The sequence below is a fragment of the Rhinatrema bivittatum genome, chromosome 8 (assembly GCF_901001135.1).
Source record: "Rhinatrema bivittatum chromosome 8, aRhiBiv1.1, whole genome shotgun sequence".
In the NCBI taxonomy this organism is placed as follows: Eukaryota; Metazoa; Chordata; class Amphibia; order Gymnophiona; family Rhinatrematidae; genus Rhinatrema; species Rhinatrema bivittatum.
The window spans coordinates 261,539,043-261,558,130 of NC_042622.1; the positions used below are offsets into that span (position 1 = coordinate 261,539,043).

At 48.6% G+C, this 19,088-nt stretch overlaps 1 protein-coding gene across 1 annotated transcript in view; it reads left to right on the forward strand.

Annotated features, from left to right (window-relative positions):
- The first annotated feature begins 18,013 nt into the window (after window positions 1-18,013).
- PLCB3 (phospholipase C beta 3) overlaps window positions 18,014-19,088 on the forward strand; it is a 114,994-nt gene continuing 113,919 nt past the window's right edge. The window contains exon 1 of the mRNA XM_029614783.1: window positions 18,014-18,206. Within this exon, the coding sequence (XP_029470643.1) occupies window positions 18,108-18,206 (99 nt within the window). The 5' untranslated portion in view covers window positions 18,014-18,107. The remainder of the gene's footprint in view (window positions 18,207-19,088) is intronic.

A 19,088-nucleotide genomic window follows, 5' to 3' on the forward strand; every position in this document is an offset into this window, starting at 1 on the left:
TGGACATGAGGATCACTTGGTAACTTGCCTGCCTGGTGTGAAGGTGGCAGACCTCAAGCATCACACAGATTGAATTTTAGATAGTGCTGGGGAGGAGCTGGCTGTCTTGGTACATGTGGGTAGCAATGACATAGGAAAGTGCAGAAGGGAGGTTCTGGAAGCCAAATTTAGGGTTTTAGGCAGAAAGATGAATTCCAGAACCTCCATCTCTAGGGATGTGCAGCAGGGACGGATTCGTCCCATTCGGTATTCGTATTCGTCGGGACCCAAATCCGTTGCATCCGTTCTCGGGGGACCCCGATCCATTCATTAGTTACATATGTATTCGTTTCCCAAAAAAAACGAGAGGTTGGAGCCACTTGGCAATAGTGATCACAAAATTATCAAATTTGACTTAATAACTGGAGGGAGCACAAAAAATAAATCTACTGCAACAGCATTCAACTTTCAAAAAGGTGACTATGATAAAATGAAGAAAATGGTTAGGAAAAAACTGAAAGGAGCAACTGCAAAGGTTAAGAGTTTAGCTCAGGCATGGACATTGTTTAAAAATACCATCTTGGAAGCCCAGACTAGATGTATTCCATGCATTAGAAAAGGTGTAAGGAAAGGTAAATGACTTGGAAATAAAAACTCATAATAATAACTTTTTCAAGTACATTCAAGATAAAAAAACCTGAGAGGGAGTCAGTTGGACCATTAGATGATCAATGCATAAAAGGGGCACTTAGGGATGACAAAGCCATAGCAAAGAGACTAAATTAATTCTTTGCTTTGGTATTCACTGAGGAATATGTAAGAGATATACCCCAATTACCGGCTCCTTCCCGGTATGTGGGGACCCCAAGCAATGCCAAGGCTTTCTCAACCAGTGCTTCATGCACTTCACGCTACAGCCTGCACAATTTTCCTTTGATGCCGTGAAGACCACCTTTATCCTCTCCCTCCTTGACGGCATGGCTTTGGCCTGGGCATCCCCCCTATGGGAACAAGGGGACCCGCTCCTCCAGGACCTCCAACATTTTGTCCAGGTGTTCAAGCAGAACTTTGATGAGCCTGTTCGACTGGCCGCCACCGGCTCCTTTATCCTACACCTCTGCCAAGGAGCACAGCCACTGTCGGATTACGCCATAGAATTCCGTACCATGGCCACTGAGCTAAATTGGCGGGAAGATAGTCTGAGAAGTATCTCCTGAAAGGCCTGTCCTCACGCATTAAAGACGAGTTGGCAGCCCGGGACCTCCCGGAATCCCTGGATGCTCTCATTGACCTGACTGGCAGGATAGATCGCCGCCTCCAGCAGCGCGCCTGGGAGTTGAGGGGACCTTGCAGACCGGTCCCCTTGGCAGCATCCTTCTCCAAATCCCTGCTGGCACCACTCCGATATCCAGAACTAAACAGCAGGAAGAGCCCATGCAGTTGGGAAGAAGCCCTCTGACACTTGAAGAAAGCCATACCACTGGACCATGGGTCTGTGCCAGTACTGTGCAGGGAAGAGGCATTTCCTGGCTTGATGTCGCAAGAAGCTGGGAAACTTCCGGGCCTAGGACCAACTGGGGAGATGATTCTAGGTTTCACAAAGGCTGCTCCCCAACTCGTGCTCCTATTGGCCCTTCTTACGAATCAACAGGAGTTCTCAACCTTGGCCCTTTTGGACTCGGGTGCAGGGGAAACGTCATTATGAAGAGCCTGGTTGATCATCTCGACCTGCCCACAGTACTGAAAAATCCCAGTTGGTGATCTTCTCGATTTCGGGGGACCCCCCTTCCAGGGCGTATCACCAGGACCACTCTTCCCATGCGCCTCCGGACCGGCATGCTGCATTCCGAAGAACTAATGCTTCACATAATTGAGAAGTCCGTCCATCCAATCTTCCTTGGGTTGCCATGGCTTTAGCGGCACTCCTCTGTTATCAAATGGAAGACACTCCCACTGGCCAAATGGGGTCCCTGATGCCACCAAGAGTGCCTCCTTTCTGTTAGGAGCTCTCCCTCGATGCTTCTTACTACAGCTTCCAGGGGTTTGCCTCAACAGTATGCCAGCTACGCCGATGTTTTCTCCAAGGAGAACACGGAAATCCTGCCAGAACATCATCTGTTCGACTGCGCCATCGACTTAGTTCCTGGGACCACCCCTCCTTGGGGAAGGGTGAACCCCTATCCCTTCTCGAGACCGAGGCCATGGCCAAATACATTCGGGAGAACTTGGAAAGGGGGTTCATTCACCCCTCAACATCGCCGGCAGGGGCCGGCTTCTTTTTTGTGGCCAAGAAAGATGGCACCCTTTGGCCCTGCATCAACTACTGGGGGCTTAACGCCATAACTAAGAAAGACCGATACCCCTTACCCCTCATCCCGGAACTGTTGGAGCATCTGCAGGGAGCCCGAATCTTTACTAAGTTAGTCCTCCAAAGGGCATACAACCTGGTCCGAATTAAACCCGGAGACGAGTGGAAAACCGCTTTTAATACCCATTCAGACTGTGTAACGCCCCCGCAGTATTCCAATCTATGATGAATGAGATCTTTCGGGACCTACTATATATTAGTAGTCTATCTCGATGAAGTTCTTGTCTTCTCAAAGGACCTCCAGTCTCACCGTCGCAATGTTCAACGGGTTCTCCAACGTGAAACTGGAGAAGTGCACATTTGACGCAGAGTCTCTCCCCTTTCTGGGGTACATTATCTCCAGTACAGGCTTCAGAATGGATCCAGAGAAAGAAGCCTGCATCTGGGCCTGGCCACAGCCATCCGGGCTTCGATCCTTACAGCGATTTCTGGGTTATGCCAACTTCTATAGGCATTTCATTCCCCACTACTTTCAATTGGTCGCCCCTCTTACCACACTCACTAGGAAAGGAGCCAATACCAGACAGTGGCCTGCAGAAGCGCTAGACGCCTTTACGAACCTGAAGCAAGTCTTTCTCCACGTGCCCTGCCTCCTCCATCGCAGTCGGGACAGTCCTGGGCCAGCTCACTGCTAAGGGAATCTTCCATCCCTGCTCCTATTTTTCCCGTAAGTTCTCTCCCATGGAGAGAGGTTATGGCATTGGGGTAAGGAGTTCCTGGCCATAAAACTGGCTTTTGAGGAATGGCGACAGTGGCTGGAAGGGGTACAACACACCATCACTGAATACTGCACACTGAATACTGTGTGCATTTCTGGTTGACGCATCTTAAAAAAGATATAGCTGCACTGGAGAAAGTGCAGAGAAGGGTGACCAAAATGATAAGTGGCATGATGGGGCATGAACACTGGGGAGGTCTGGCAGAAGACACATCATCTCCTGGTCGAAGCAGTGGAGCAGTTCAAGAAGCAGGCAGACAAGAAACAGCTCCCTGTGCCCCAGCTTCACTCAGGAGACTTGGTTTGTCTCAGTACAAAGAACCTGCAATTGAAGTTTGCACTGCAATTTGTGGGTCCATGTTCCATTGAATGACAATTAGGTCCTGTGGCCTACAAAGCCAAATTACCATTATCTTTGCAGATCCACGATGTCTTCCATGTGCCCCTGCTGAAATCCGCAATTCTCTCTTGGCCGGGCAGACCACTCCTCCGACCTACAGCAGATCCCATTGAAGAGGATACCCAATATGAGGTCCAGGAGATCTTGGATTCCTGCAGGGTGAGGAACCAAATATCTAATCTCATGAAAAAACTTTGGACCTGAGGAGAACTCTTGCGAGCGAGCCTCTAATCTCCAAGCCCCACAACTGCTCAAGGACTTTCACAGGAGTTTTCCCCGTAAACTCAAATCCAGGAAAAGGGGGAGGGGGGCTTTGGAGGGGAGGTACTGTTATGATCGGCAGCTCATGGGAGGCCCCCGCGAGCTACCACACTCACCCCCACCCCGGTGCAGCCCCAGTCCTTACAGTGGCTCCGACGTCACTCCCCACCTCCATGCTTCTGCTCGTCTCGTGGCTTACTTAGGTGCACTCACACAGTGTGTGGCATCATGGCCGGCGCCTCTTAAAGGGCCCGTGGCGGGAAAAGCTCTGCCGTGCCCCTGAATGAAGTGGAGGAGTAGCCCAGTGGTTAGAGCAAGAGGCTTTGAACCAGGTTGACATCACTAGGCAGAGAGTACATTGTACAAATCAACTCCTCTTTACCATTCATCGCTCCAATTGACAGAAAATCTTCAGTGATGTCAACTCTGCTGATCATACCTCTGAGTATGTAAAAATGCCCCCCCCCCCAACCTCACCCCGAGTTAAAAATGCCCCTTCTTATAGTAGTATAAATAGTACATTTACATATTGGCCTCTCTCTCTTCCCATCATTTCGACATATGGCTATGTCACTGTCAACACTATTTTCTTTGAGTAGCTAATGACATATTTCCAGCTATACTGACTGAGTCTGATTCAGATAACTTTTTGGCATGACAACTTTACATGTGCTGTCAAGCTGTATACAGAATGATTGAAATAAAAAGGGGAAGAGAAGAAAAGAAAAAATTACAAAATAATAGTAAACTTAAAGGTTACGGAAAGTACCATATCAAAGACATGTCTCAAGTCTAGGTGCTGGTCCGTATTGTCCCTGTTCATGTAAAGAAAGCAACTGTAAAAACCAGAAAGATGCTTGGCTGCATAGGGAGAGGAATGGTCAGCGGAGAAAGGGAGGCAATATTACCATTCACATGGAATACTGTGTACAGTTCTGGAGACCGCACCTTCTAAAGGATATAAACAGGATGGAATCAGTTCAAAAGATGGCTACTAAAATGGTCATTGGTCTTTGCTCTGAAGCACATGGGGACAGACTTAAAGATCTAAACATGTCTACCCTAGAGAAAAGGCGAAATAAGATAAAGACATTCAAATATCTCAAAGGTTTCCATGCACAGGAGGTGAGCCTTTTTCAATGGAAAGGAGGCTCTAGAATGAGGGCTCCTGAGATGAGGTTGAAAGGGGGCAGACTCAGGAGTAATCTTAGGAAATATTTCTTTACAGACAGGGTAGTGGATTTGTGGAACAGCTTTCCCAGTGGACGTGGTGGAGACAAAAACAGTATCTGAATTCAAGAAAGCACGGAATAAATACAGGATCCCAAGAGTATGTGATGAGAATTATAATGGTAAATTAATTGGATGGATGAGCAGATGGGATGGGCCATACGGTCTTTTTCTGCAGTCATAGTTCTGTGTTTCATTTCTGGCCTGATGGCAGGATACCATATATTTTGCTGCTGTATCCAATGTTTCTCCTTTTTTTTTTTTCACAGGATTATACAGAGTTTTCCTGCTCATTCTTTTGTGGGAAGTCTTTCACTGCCAATGATCATCAGTTCTTTTTCTGGCTGTGATCCTTACTCCCCTCAAACCCAGAGCATCCCAAAACTGTAAAAAATCAATACCGTATGTATTTATTGTTAAAATCAGGAGACATACTGATAAAGGAAGGAATGAGCGCAGTTTTGTGGGGATCGATTTTGCAACACATCTCCCATTTGGCCACCAGATGGCAGCACCTCCATTCACAGCAATGATATTACAGGAATTGCAGACTGTGGTGGAGGCCGCATTTCTGCCGATCCCTGCTCCCCTGCCGCACCCCACCAACAATCCATCCCAGTTATTGCTTATATATTAATTATACCACAAAACCAGGCCCAAAGACCTGCCTAGTGTGATGTCCCTAAGCCTCTCTGCACACAGCACCACATCTGCCAACAAGCCAGCTAGAATGATCATTTCATACCCCTTCTGTACCACAAACAATAGGTCGCATAAATGGAAGTGAGGTGGTACTTGACATTGCACCCTTTATCACAGTCAGGGGAGGAGCTCAACACTTTGCATTGGTGGCCACTATATACGACCAGTGCACACTATTAACATCAAGATATGAAATAGTGTAAGAAATAGGCAGGGGGAAGGGAGAGTATTTGTTCTGGACAAAAAAAAAAAAAATAAATAAAGGAAAGAACTGAAATTAAGAAAAACTAGGAGAGGAATAAAGGTGCTGGAGGAGACTCCAGCAAAGTGCCGAAAATGCAAGGGTTGAAAATGCTGAATGAATCTGGGAAAAAGCAGAGCACACAAGGGTAGGAGGAGACTGCATTAAAATGCAGAGAGAACAGGGGCTAGAAATGTTGGGAGATCAGCAAAACGCAGAACTGAGGAGATGTGGAGGGGGTGTAAGAGTTTTCAAGTTTCCCAGGACTGCTGATGTACCTTTCATTCCCCCACCCTCCCTGGGAGCTGATTCCAGCCCTGAGGAATTACTAGTGCGGAGTAGTCAGCGATGAGATATTTCAGGAATGTTATCCTGCCAGAACTCCAGTCTCGGGCAGGCCTACTTGCAGCTCAAGCTGAGTTGCGTATCACCTATGTCTGCCGAGATACAGGGCGGAAGTGAAGGCTCCTGGACACCTTTACACACATGCACTGGTAGCATAGGTCACTGTGCCTGATACTGATCTTTACTAAACCAGTTTCACTACATTGCTGTAAATCCCCTATGTGAGCAAAGATCTCTCTTCAGCATTTTACAGCTCTATCAGGGTGCTGCTGTCTCTCTCTTCAGCTGTTCCTGATGTATTCATACTTTGGATGCCTCAGTCTGCTGCTCTCTCCCGTCTCCGCCCCCCCAGGTCTCTCTTGTATTCATACTTAGAATCTCTGCTGGCGCTTCTGGCTCCTCCCCTGAGTTCTCCCTTCAACAATTCATATCTCACAGGAAGCTGTATTCATACTACAAGGTGTATGAGAGTACTCTTGCTGCTTTCTGAAGATACAAACAAATTATAAGCCCTCTGGGGATCGGGAAATACCTACAGTATCTAAATGTAATCTGCTTTGAAGTACCAAACAGCGGAATATAAATCAAATAAATAAATAAATAAATTATATATATATATATATATATATATATATATATATATATATATATATAGCTGTCTCCTCCTTCAGGGGGACTGTACTGCCATTATCACCGAGCACAAGATTTCCATGCAAAAATGAGTCACCCGCAAATGGTTGACTCCCTTGAGATCTATGATGGGGTGAAAAGAGCCCTCCTTCTTGGGCACAACAAAATAAATGGAATATCGGCCCATATTTTCTTGAGATATAGGCTCTGGAATATACACTTCACTGCTTGTCTCTTCTGCAGAGAATTGCAGGGAGACACCATGAAAACGTCCCATGGAATGCCAGGAAACTCCAGAGCAGAGCCGTCTTTTATCACCTCCAGAATCCACTGGTCTGATGTGATCTCGACCCACCTCTGATAAAAAAGAGAGAGGCGACCCCCTATCTCCTGATCCTGGGGGTGGGTAAGAACACCTTCATTGGGAGGCTTGAGGGGCTCCTTCTGGGCTGCCTGGGATGAAAGGACTGAGACCTACCCAAAGGCCAAGTCTTCTGAAAGGCTGCTTCTCTAGGGTCAAAAACGTATGAAGCCCCTAGTACGACCTCTTGTACTGGAGGAGCGCAGTTTCTGTTTCTTATCCTCTGGTAATGAAGAACCAGGGACTCACCCCACTTATTGGCCATTTTCTCCGGCTTAGTCCCAAACAAGAGCGAGCCTTTAAAGGCCAACTTCGTAAGGTTAGACTTGGAGGTTGTATCGGCCAACTAGTTTCTTAGCCATAGTTGACACCTAGTCTCTATTACCAAAGCCATCCCTCTGGCCGAAGTGTGGACCAAATCGCAGCCCACATCTACCAAAAAGGTGGCTGCTGGTTCCATCACTGCCCTGGAATTCACACCAGATTCATCGACCTCCTGAGAGAGAAGCAAACAAGAGCGAGCCACCAGAGAATAACAAGAAGCTATCTGCAATAGAGATGTGAATCGGAACCGGAATCGGTTCGGATTCCGGTTCTGATTCACATCATGTTTTTTTTTTGTCCGGCCCAATCGCGGTTTTGTTTATCGGCTGCGCCCGCCGATAAACAAAAAACCCACCCCGACCCTTTAAAACGAATCCCTTATCTTCCCCTACCCTCCCGAACCCCCCAAAAACATTTTACAGGTACCTGGTGGTCCAGTGGGGGTCCCTGGAGCGATCTCCCGCTCTCGGGCCGTTGGCTGCCACTAATAAAAATGGCGCCGATGGCCTTTGCCCTTACCATGTGACAGGGTATCCGTGCCATTGGCCGGCCCCTGTCACATGGAGGGAGCACTGGATGGCCGGCGCCATCTTTAAAAATGGCGCGGGCCATCCAGTGCTCCAAGGGTCGGGGTGGGTTTAGGGGCTTCTTCATCCATGCCATCTGGGTCCCTACTGGGGAGACCCGCAGCAGATCTAGGCTTACTCTGCAGCATCAGGCATGCTGGAATCTGCAGCCTGCAATCCTGTCCTGTTAAGGCTGGCTGGGGCCGAGTACTGCGCCTGAAGAAAAAACTGCAATCCTTGAAAAAGATTCTACCCAAGAAATGGCAGAGGGATAGAAACATAGAAATAACAGCAGAAGAAGACCTAACGGGCCATCCAGTCTGCCCAGCAAGCTACGCACTTTATCTTTTTTTTTTTTTTTAAGTCTTTTTCTCTCACCCACCTGTTACTATTGGCTTCCAGTACCCTCCAGCCCTAATTCCCCTCCACCCCACCACCAATGTAGAGAGCAGCGCCGGATCTGCATCCAAGTGAACATCCAGCTCAATTAGGGGTAGCAACCGTTGCAACAAGCAGGCCACACCCCTTGCCCCATACTCTTACCCACCCCTGGTTTTTTTTTTTTTGAGATGGCAGCCCTCCATCCTTCCGCTCCGTGAAGGTGGAACACCAACCACTGGCATCCTGCTCCGTGAATGCCTCTGTGGCTACTGCCGCTCCGTGCAGTGTTTTGCTGCCTCCTCTTTATTCATGTCCTCTAGACTTGATGGACCCACAGTGTTTATCCCATGCCCCTTTGAAGTCCTTCAAAGGGGCGTGCAGGTCTGATGCCCCCCCAAACCCAGGGGGGGCATCAGACCTGCACCCACTGAACAACCTTCCCTGGCTGACGAACAAGTTAGGGGAGTCTGGTCCCAAAATCAGGTGACACCTCTGGCAGCTCTTTTTCCATTCCTACACCAGGTTGGGAAGAACCGGGCTTAGTAAAATCAGATGGAGGCAATTCTCCCTGAGCCTCCAAATAGTGCTGACACAAGTTAGAGGGACAGCCAGGCTGGGATGCCCAAATTTGACAAGCAACACATAGGGCAAGGTGCTTAGGCTTCTTTACTGTGGGTGCCATCAGTCTCTCAATACATCCTAACAGGCGTCTGACAAGAGTGTGCCCAGCTGTTTTTGTGCTGCAAAAATTAGGCACCCAAAATGTAGGCATCCAAAAATCAGGTGCTCAACACGTACGCGCTAATAAGCGCTTCAGATAATGCGCAAAAATAAGTGCGTGCATGAGCGAGCACAACTGAGCGCCCTAGGAGGCACTCCTATGCGTGTAACTAGGCACCTAATTTGGTGCCCAACTGGGCACACAACTAGGAGCACAACCAAACCGAAGCAACTAAAAAGGGCAGTCTTATGCGCAAGAAAATGCGTGAAAATGCAACTATGGCCTGAGAGCAGGGCCTAGCCAAAAGGCTGCTCAACCCGCCCACGTTCCCTAAGCTCCCCTGGAGACGGGAACGAATGTCGGATCGGCGTGCCGAAGATGGAGACCAGGGGGAGAGGAAAGGAAAATTGGTTCTTACCTGCTAATTTTCGCTCCTGTAGTACCACAGATCAGTCCACACTCCTGGATTTTGCCTCCCTTCCAGCAGATGGAGACTGAGTAATTTTCACAACCACCAGCTTATAACCTGGTGTAGCACCTGCAACCCCGCAGTATTACTATGTACCCAAGCTGATACCCAGCAAAATACAGTTCCAATCATACTAAGAATACAGTATTCCCCCGAACGAGCAGATGGAAAGAAGAAATGCAATTGTCAACAATGATGCCAACTTTATGCGCCAGTCAAAAAAACTGTGCTGTTCTTCAGATAACAAATAAACTAGACAGATAGAATGAGCGGATTCTCCATAACCGGGCGAGACTCTAGACTGATCTGTGGTACCACAGGAATGAAAATTAGCAGGTAAGAACCAATTTTCCTTTCCCTCTATGTACCCAGACCAGTCCAGATTCCTGGGATGTACCAAAGCTTTCCTAACATGGGTGGGACTGTGAGAGTCCCACTCGAAGGACGCCCTCTCCAAAACCATCAACTTCCAGAGCTTGGACATCCAATCTATAGTGACTGGCAAAGTCATGCAAAGACTTCCAAGTCGCTGCATGGCAAATCTCCTGTGGAGACACTAGCTGACACTCTGCCCGGGAGGCAGCCTGAAACTGTGTTGAATGAGCTCTCAACCCCTCTGGGACCGGATGACCACAACAAATGTAAGCAGAACCTATAGCCTCCTTCAACCAACAAGCAATTGTAGCCTTTGAAGTTTTCTGACCCTTTTTTGCACCACTCCACAGTACAAAGAGGTGATCCGACACCCTAAAACTATTGGTAACCTTCAAATACCGTTAACAAGGCCTGCCTGACATCTAAACACCTTAGCTCTGAAGCATGAGCTGAACCCAACTCCAAATTCTGAAAAGCCGAAAGCTCCACTGACTGACTCAAGTGGAATGCCTACCCCACCTAAGCAAGAAAAGACGGAACCGTCCTCAATGAAATCCCTGAGTCCAAGATCCACAAAAAAGGTTCCCTGCAGGATAAGGCCTGAATCTCCGAAACCCTTCTGGCCGAACAAATAGCCACTAAGAAAACAACCTTCAGAGTGAGATCCTTAATGGTAGCTCTTCTAAGGGGCTCAAACGGTGTTGCACACAAGCCTCTAAAGACCAAATTAAGGCTCCAAGACGGACAAACAGCTTGAGTGGGAGGATGCAAATGCTTTGCTCCCCTAAGAAAATACACCACATCTGGTTTTGCCGCCAGTGGCCTACATTGCCCTTGCCACAAATATCAGCCTGGGCGGAGACCTGCACTCTTAAAGAATTGCATGATAAGCCCTTAATTAGCCCATTATGCAAGAAAGCCAGAATCTGGAACAATGAGGCTTGCTGAGGGTCAATTTCTTTCTAAGCGCACCAAGACTCGAAAACCCTCCACACCTTAGCATAAACCAATGAGGTGGAGGACTTACAAGCTTGCAACAAAGAGGTGATAACATCTTCCGGATATCCCTTGTTCCTCAAATGCTGCTGCTCAAAAGCCAAGACACTAGACAAAAGTGATCCGCCTGATTGAAAAATGTGGGCCCTTGTCGAAGCAGGTTTGGAAGATGTCCCAGCCTCAACAGACATCCACCGCTAGATTGACCAGGACCACAAACCAAGGTCATCAAGGCCAATCTGGAGCCACCAGAATCACTCTTCCTGGGTGGACCTCTATTCTTCTGAGTATCTTGCCCACCAGAGGCCACGGCGGAAACACATAAATGAGAATGTTGCTTGGCCAAGGAAGAACCAGGGCATTGACCCCTTCCACTCCTTGCTCTCTTCTGTGACTGAAGAAGTGAGGAGATTTGGCATTCTGCTGAGTCGCCATTAGATCCATATGAGGAACCCCCCATCTGTGTGTAATGAGACACATCGCTTTGTCTGATAGCTCCCATTCTGCGGGATCTAGTCACTGACAGCTGAGAAAATCGGCTTGCACATTGTCGGACCCCGCTATGTGAGAAGCCGCTATCCGAGCTAGGTGTTGTTCCACCCAAGACATCATTTCCACTTCCCAAGCTACTGCTCGACTCTTGGTCCCCACTTGGTGGTTGATATAGGCTACTGTTGTCGCATTGTCATATAGGATCCTGACCACCAACCGCGCAAAAGTGGTAAGAACTCCTGAAGGATCAAACGCACTGCTCACGTCTCGAGGCGATTGATGGACCACAAGACTTCCTATGATGACCATTGCATTTGGACTGACTGGGACTGGCACACTGCTCCCCAGCCAGAGAGACTGGCATCCATCGTCACGAACATCCACTGTGGAACCTCTAAGTCTACTCCACAGCCCAGATGGCTGCGCGAAAGCCACCAAGACACCAAGACAGACTGGACCGTGCTGAGTCGGTAAGTGGGTAGCGGAAGATGAAACTGCTCCGATACTGGGTTCCAGTGGGACAGCAACACCTGCTGAAGTGGTCTCATATGTGTAAATGCCCAGGGCACAAGTTCCAAGGTAGATGCCATGGAACCGAGAACCTGCAAGTAATCCCAGACACTGGGGACCCAGGTCTGCAAAAGCTTCCGGATCTGAGACTGCAACTTGAGCATGTGCACCTCCAGGAGAAAAACCTTCCCCACGTGAGTATCGAAACATGCCCCCAGAAAATTCAAAACCTGTAAGGGGAGAAGATGACTCTTGGATAGGTTCACTACTCACCCTAAGGAATGCAAGCAGCGCCTCACCATCTCCACTGCTTGACTGCGTAGGTCTTGCAACTTTGCTCGAATTAGCCAGTCATCCAGATACGGATGCACCAGAATCCCCTGTCTCCTGAGGGCCGCTGCCACCACTACGATCACCTTGGTGAAAGTCCATGGAGCTGTCACCAAACCGAACGGGAGAGCATAAAATTGAATATGCTCCCTCTGATGGCCTGAATGGAGTCCGATGTGCAGGTTGCCCTCCATCAGATCCAAAGATGCCAGGAATTCTCCTGTCTGAACAGCCACGATGATGGACCGCAAAGTTTCTATTCGAAAACGTGGCACTTTGAGAGCCAGGTTTACCTTCTTTAAGTCCAGAATTGGACAAAAAGTGCCTTCCTTTTTGGAAACCACAAAACAGATGGAATAATGGCCCTTCCCTCGCTTATGCGGAGGGACAGGAACTATGGCCGCTAACATATGCAGGCGCTTGAGAGTTTGCTGCAACCCCTTTGCTTGCCGAGCTAGAGGGGGACCTCAGAAAAAGACTCCTGAGCGGCTGAGCAAAGTCTAAAGCGTAACCTCTTCCTATCATGTCAAGGACCCACTGGTCCGACGTTATTTTGGCCCACTCCTCATAAAAACACGTGAGACAACCTCGAATCCTTGGGACAGAAGAGTGGGCCAGCCTCGCTTCAATGTGTAGATTTGTTGCCACCAGAACCCTGGCTGGAGATCTCCCTGCCCGCTGTATGGACCTGAAAGGACTAGTTCTAAGACTGCGACCCCCCTGAGGCTTGTCTCTGTCCTGTAGCCAAAGCACTGCTCTGCCAAAAACGGTGTTGTCCACAAAGGACTGTATAACATAGTCTGGGTAAAACAAATAAGCATGGGTGTAGCTTGCTTATTGCGGCGGTTACTACCCCTACTACCCCTAACTAATCAAGCTAGATATTTCAATGGTGGGGGTGGAAGGGAAATAGAACCAAGAGCTAAGAGAAACAGATAAGTATGAGAGAAAAAAACGTGTGAAGCTTGCTGGGCAGACTGGATGGGCCGTTTGGTCTTCTTCTGCCGTCATTTCTATGTTTCTATGTTTCTATGTAAAAACAAGAATGAGCTGGAAGAGACTCTTTGGACCCCTTAGGCTTGTCTTCTGGCAATGTGTGGACCTTTTTTTCACCCAAGAGCTTTATCAGCTGCTCAAGATCTTCACCGAAGAGGAGCTTTTCTCCTTTTTCATCCAAGTTTGTGGTCTTAATGCAGAAAGCCTTTCTGGCTCACCAGGCCGCAGGGCAGCCCTCTCACAAGCATAGGGCTGTTGAGCCCTCTTCCTATAAAGAGCCTAAGTTATCAAGGTCCTTGGCAGCGACCAGGGCGAGCCTTTGAGGAGACATTAGCCGACCAATTTCTCAACCAAAGGAGCCTCCTGGCGGAGACAACGGAGACCATCATCTTCAACGAAGTATGAATAAGGTCATAGAGGGAAGCAGCGCCATAAGCGACCGCAGCCTCGAGGTGCTGCACGCGCTGAGCCTCTGAGGAAGGCAAAGTTCTGTTCTCCTGAAGCTGCTGCACCCATCTCAAGGATGCCCGAAGCATAAAACTACTGCAGACAGCCGCCTGGATGCCCAGAGCCAAGACCTCAAAGATCTTCTTCAGATGCACTTCCAGCTTTTTGTCCTGTAAATCCTTCAGAGCCGCGGCCCCCACCAGTCGTTTTCTTGGTAACTGCAGAAATGGAAGCATCCACCTTCGGCACCCTCAGGAGCTCCAGTGTTTCCTCTAGCATCGGATACAGCTTGTCCATAGCCCGGCTCACCTTAAGGCCAGTCTCCGGAGTATCTCACTCCCTGACCATCAACTGCTTCACAGACTTGTGAAACAGAAAAGTCTTAGCCGGACTCCGTAAGCCTTCCATGACTGGGTCCACATCCTCATAGTCAGATTCCTCTAGAGGTGTCGGTATACCCAACTCTGCCAGGACAGCCGGAATCAGGGGACTTAACTTGTCCCTCTGAAAAAGGCGAAGCACCTTGGGATCATCCCTGTCCATAGTGGGAACCTTTGCCGAATCCTCGGCCAGACCCTGCGGAGCACGATCCGGCTCCGCATCCGAAGTGACATCCCCCAACGACCCATCTTGATCCGACTCCTCCGAGGATATCTCCTCCGGGGCCCCTGACATCGAGGGACCACGAACCCTCTGGACTCTGGTGGCTGCTGAGGACCTTGACAATTTGGGCTCTTTACAGGAAGAGGGCTTAACAGCCCTACGCTTGTGAGAGGGCCGCCCCGCGACCTGGCAGGCCAGAAAGGCTTTATGCATTAAGACCACAAACTTGGATGAAAAGGGAGAAAAGCATTCAGAATCCTCCCCCAGAGGATCTGATTCCTCCCCCGATTGCCCTCCACAGGACCCCCGGGGCCTCTTCAGGGCTTAAATCGGGAAGTGAAATCGCCGGCAGGAGATCCTCTCCCCCTGCTGCAGGCTGGAATTTAGCGGCTAAAGTTTCCAAAATGGCCACCGTTCCCGCGCTCAGTGGGAACGGATCGTCGGCCTCACGGCGTGCTGCCTTCGGCCCCCCAGACCGGCGCTGCAGCAGGGGAACTGCCGTAGTCCCTCCCAATGTATCTCCCCTTGCTGAGAGGCACTGGGAGCAGTGGCCATCCCGCGATAAACACAAGGAGTTGCAGCCACACATGGTGCACCGGAGCGACTTAGGAATGTCAGAGCATCGCTCAAACTACGCGGTAGACACCTTCACGGGAGGAAGAGAAAAAAAGGCCACCGGGAGTGACAAGACAAGAAGAGAAAAAAATTCCTGGAGCTGCCCTCCTGCATCGGGAAGAAGGCAGTGACAAGGCTAAAGAGAGCATTGTCCAAAACCCTCATCCTGTCTGAAATCCTGATCACAAACTCTTTTTTTCCCCAAAAGAACTTTACAGTGTTCTTATGACACACACACTAAGAGAAAGGAGGCAGCCTTATCTGAAGCCTGGCAAAGGTTCTTTCAACCTCCGAACTCTGGAAGGTGAGGGAACTGGAACTCCAGCTTTCAACCTCCAGCACGGCAGTCAGAGCAAATCTGGGTCACCAACCCCTGCTCGTCCGTCCCTACTACTAGGAGAGATGGTCCCACCAGGATTTGCCAACCTCCAAGGAGGGAAATCCTCTGGGAAGAAATCCTTCCTTTCCTATTTTCTTTTTTTTTGTTTAAGAAGTTCAGAACTGCAGGTTTTGCACCTCCTTCATCTGCTGGAGACAGAGAAATACTGAGGGGTTGCAGGTGCTACACCAGGTTATGAGCCGGTGGTTGTGAAGATTTCTCTGTCTCCATCTGCTGGAAGGGAGGCAAAACCCAGGAGTCTGGACTGATCTGGGTACATACAGAGAATCCCTACTGAACTCCCCTTCTTCTCTTTTTTTTTTTTTTTTCTAATTACTCTTTACCTGAGCTCAGCCCATCCCGGATGAGTACAAGGTCTGTCTCCGGCTGCAGGGGGAGAAGGCAAGGACCTTCACTGCTGTGCTCAGCTTCCTGCACTCGCTTGACTTTCAGCAGTTTTTTTTTGTTTTTTTTTTTTACAGCTAAGTCCACATCAGACCAAGGCATTCATCTGAGGGAGGGATCCAAAGATATCACCTCAGGAATTCTCGACTGAGGGAGGGACCATAAGGTATCACCACAGGAGATAGGGGCGAATAAATCTCCTTCTTTTCTTCTGAAAAATAGTTTAAGCAATCCCCAGGGGGGGAGATGCATGTCCACCATCTGCTGGAGACGGAGAATACTGGCGGGCTGATGTCACTGCAAGGGTATATATATATACCGTGATGTCAGCTTTGCTCCATCTCCATCTGCTGGTAGAGGTGCATAACCCATTGGTTTTGGATCCACCTGTCCGTATGCTAAGAAAAAAATATGTTCTGATCTTGCTCCTGAGACTACCCCCTTGGAGATTGTTACTTTGACCTCTTGTTCTAGAGCATTCCTTCCTCTGAAAAAGGTTTGCTTCTTGTGACTTACTGTAATCTTTCAGGTATTTGAATGTCTCTCCTCTCCTTTAGGGTATACATATTTAGGCCTTTAAGTCTCACAGACCCTGTGCCATTTTGGTTACATTTCTATGAACTGCAACCAGCCTATCTATATCCTTTCAGAGGTACAGTCTCCAAAATTTCATGTACCAAATTTCATTGATATAATTTATCCAGAAGGTATCCAATACTATAAATAACATAGTAGAAGATGGCAGAAAAACAGCTCACCGGCCATCCAGTCTGATCACGGCTGCCAGTCACAGTGGACCTGTAAGATTTCTCTTTTGTACTCCACTATCTTGGATAGAAGACAAAAGCGTAAAAGAACCCCCCTATTTACTATGTCTAACCACAAGAATCTGTAATAATAAATAGCCCGCAATACTAACATGGCTTTTGCCTAAACATCCAGCCTCCGATATTCCCTGCGCAACTTGCCAGACAGACCCAACTATCAGGCCAATGCAATATTGGCTTGCATTAAACAGGCGCTCAGTCATGAGCACCTGCTCTCTTAACGTACACTGATCCACCTCTCTCGGGCGCCCAATTTAATATTTAAATGGGCTGCCACGGTAGAAAGGAAGTGCTAGGGAAAATTTTGCATCCTAGCACCTCTTTGGCATCAGGCACTCAGAAGAGGTGGCTGTCAGTGGATTAGGAAAATAAACACAATTTAATGAGCGCCCATTTTCCTAACCTGACCGACAGAGAGTTTTTTTTTCTGTACTCCTTTTTAAGGTTCCCCCGACTTAATATCACCACAATATTAAGTCATGGGAACTACAGAAAAGCAGTATTTTCTGCTTTTTTGTAAACTTTTGGGGCTTCTCAAGAATAAACGCCTGCACCAGGGCATTTATTCTTGAGAGTAAAAATGTGCATTTGGTGCACATTTTTTTTTTTTTGCATTGGTGGATAATAGCTTTGCGCTTGTTTGGACCCCTTGCTGCATGAGGGGTTTTGGACGCGTATCTAAAATGCACGTCCAAGTGCCGGCAAAGTCGTGTGCTCGGCCAACCGCACTGTATTGCATCGGCCTGCATGTGAGCACCTGCTTTCCGCTACAACAACTTTTCATGTTAACCATTTTTTCCATCCTTTAGCCATTAGGGATGCTCTGTGTTTATACTATGCACTCTGAATTCCAATTTTCATTTATTCTTTCTGCCCCAACACCTATTGCTGAATCAGTCAAGTACAGAGCTATGAAGAAAGTATGTGATGTGAATAAATGTTATTCCAAGAGCATTATATATACATGTATATTGACTGATATATTTTATAATAATAGTGTGTTGCCCAGAAATGTTTGGGTTTTTTTTTGTAATTGTCTTTGGAATGAAGGTAAGACGTAAACAAATGGAACAAATTTTATTGGAAAGAAAACACCCTTAAATGATGCCATGATAAAGAAGGCAAAGTAAATTAAAACTAAATCATACTCAAGACCTCATTAATTCCCTTCCTCTAACCCCCTCACATGCATTAAACAATGTACATAACATGAAATAACACTTGAAAGTATCGTAGTAGTAGTAGGGCTGGTGAGGCTCCTTCTCCGCCCTCTCGCCCCGTCCCCGCCCTTCCCCGGGATTTGGCCCGGCCCTCCCAGCAGGCCCCTCCCCGGCCGAGTGCGGCCCGCGCCTCCCCGGCAGGAGGCGGCTCAGAGGGCTCGGAGCTGCCCAGGAGAGCGCGGCCCGAGCGCCGGGCCACTGCCGTTTCCTGTCCCCATGGCCGGGGCCTGCCCCGGGGTCCACGCCCTGCAGCTCAAAGCCGTCCCCGTCCACGAGACCCTGAAGAAGGGCAGCAAGTTCATCAAATGGGACGAGGTGAGTGCCCCCCTCTGGGTGTTTAAAGAGAGTGGTAACTGCAGTGGAAGTGGGGAAGAGAAGGGGGGTAACTGCGAGGAGGAGGAGGGATAAAAGAAGGGGTAACTGCGAGGGGAGGAAGTAACAAAGAGGATGAAGGGAAGAAGAGTATTTAAAAAAAAAAAAAGAAGAAAAAGGGAGGCATCTTAAGTTGGGGAGGGGATAAAGTGGGGCATTTGAGACGGTATCCATGGTAGGAATGTAGAGAGAGGGCATCTTCATAAGGAAGGAGTTAAGAGTGGGAGGGTAAAGTGAGAGGGCATGGGGATGTGGCACTTCTTAGGAGGGGGTTAAGAGATGTGAATGGTGGGGGTTAAAAAAAAAAAAAGAAAAGAAAAGCACCTGAGAGGGAGAAAGGGTAAAAGGATGGATTGAATATCGATGCAGGAAACTTGAGAGAGGGTAGAAAACTCTGCAAAGTCCTGGTGCAGAGGGGGGCAGTGGTCCAGCGAAGGTGCTTGAGAGGGAGAATGTGGAATTAGATGGAGCACAGCAGGGTAGGAAGGAGGAGGGGGCTGAGAGCAAAGTTAGCAAGTAGGATGGAATGAGTGGCAAAGGATTGTTGGGTAGAGGTAAAGGGGTTACTCTCCACCCAAACACATTTACCCCTTTTTCCTTCTCTCCCACTTCCTCCATTTCTATATCCAAAGGAGATTACCCTGAGCCTGGGAAAAACTCCCCACCCTCAGCAGTCCCTTCCCTTTATCTTCTCTAGGAGATGGGGGTGGAAGGTCTGAAAGTCTGGGGCTACTGGGTGAGTCACTTCTCCCGAGCCCTGATGTCAGTAGGGTGGGGTGTGTCGGTGCCACCGGGGCTGCCACAGCCAGAGACTAGGGGGCAAAT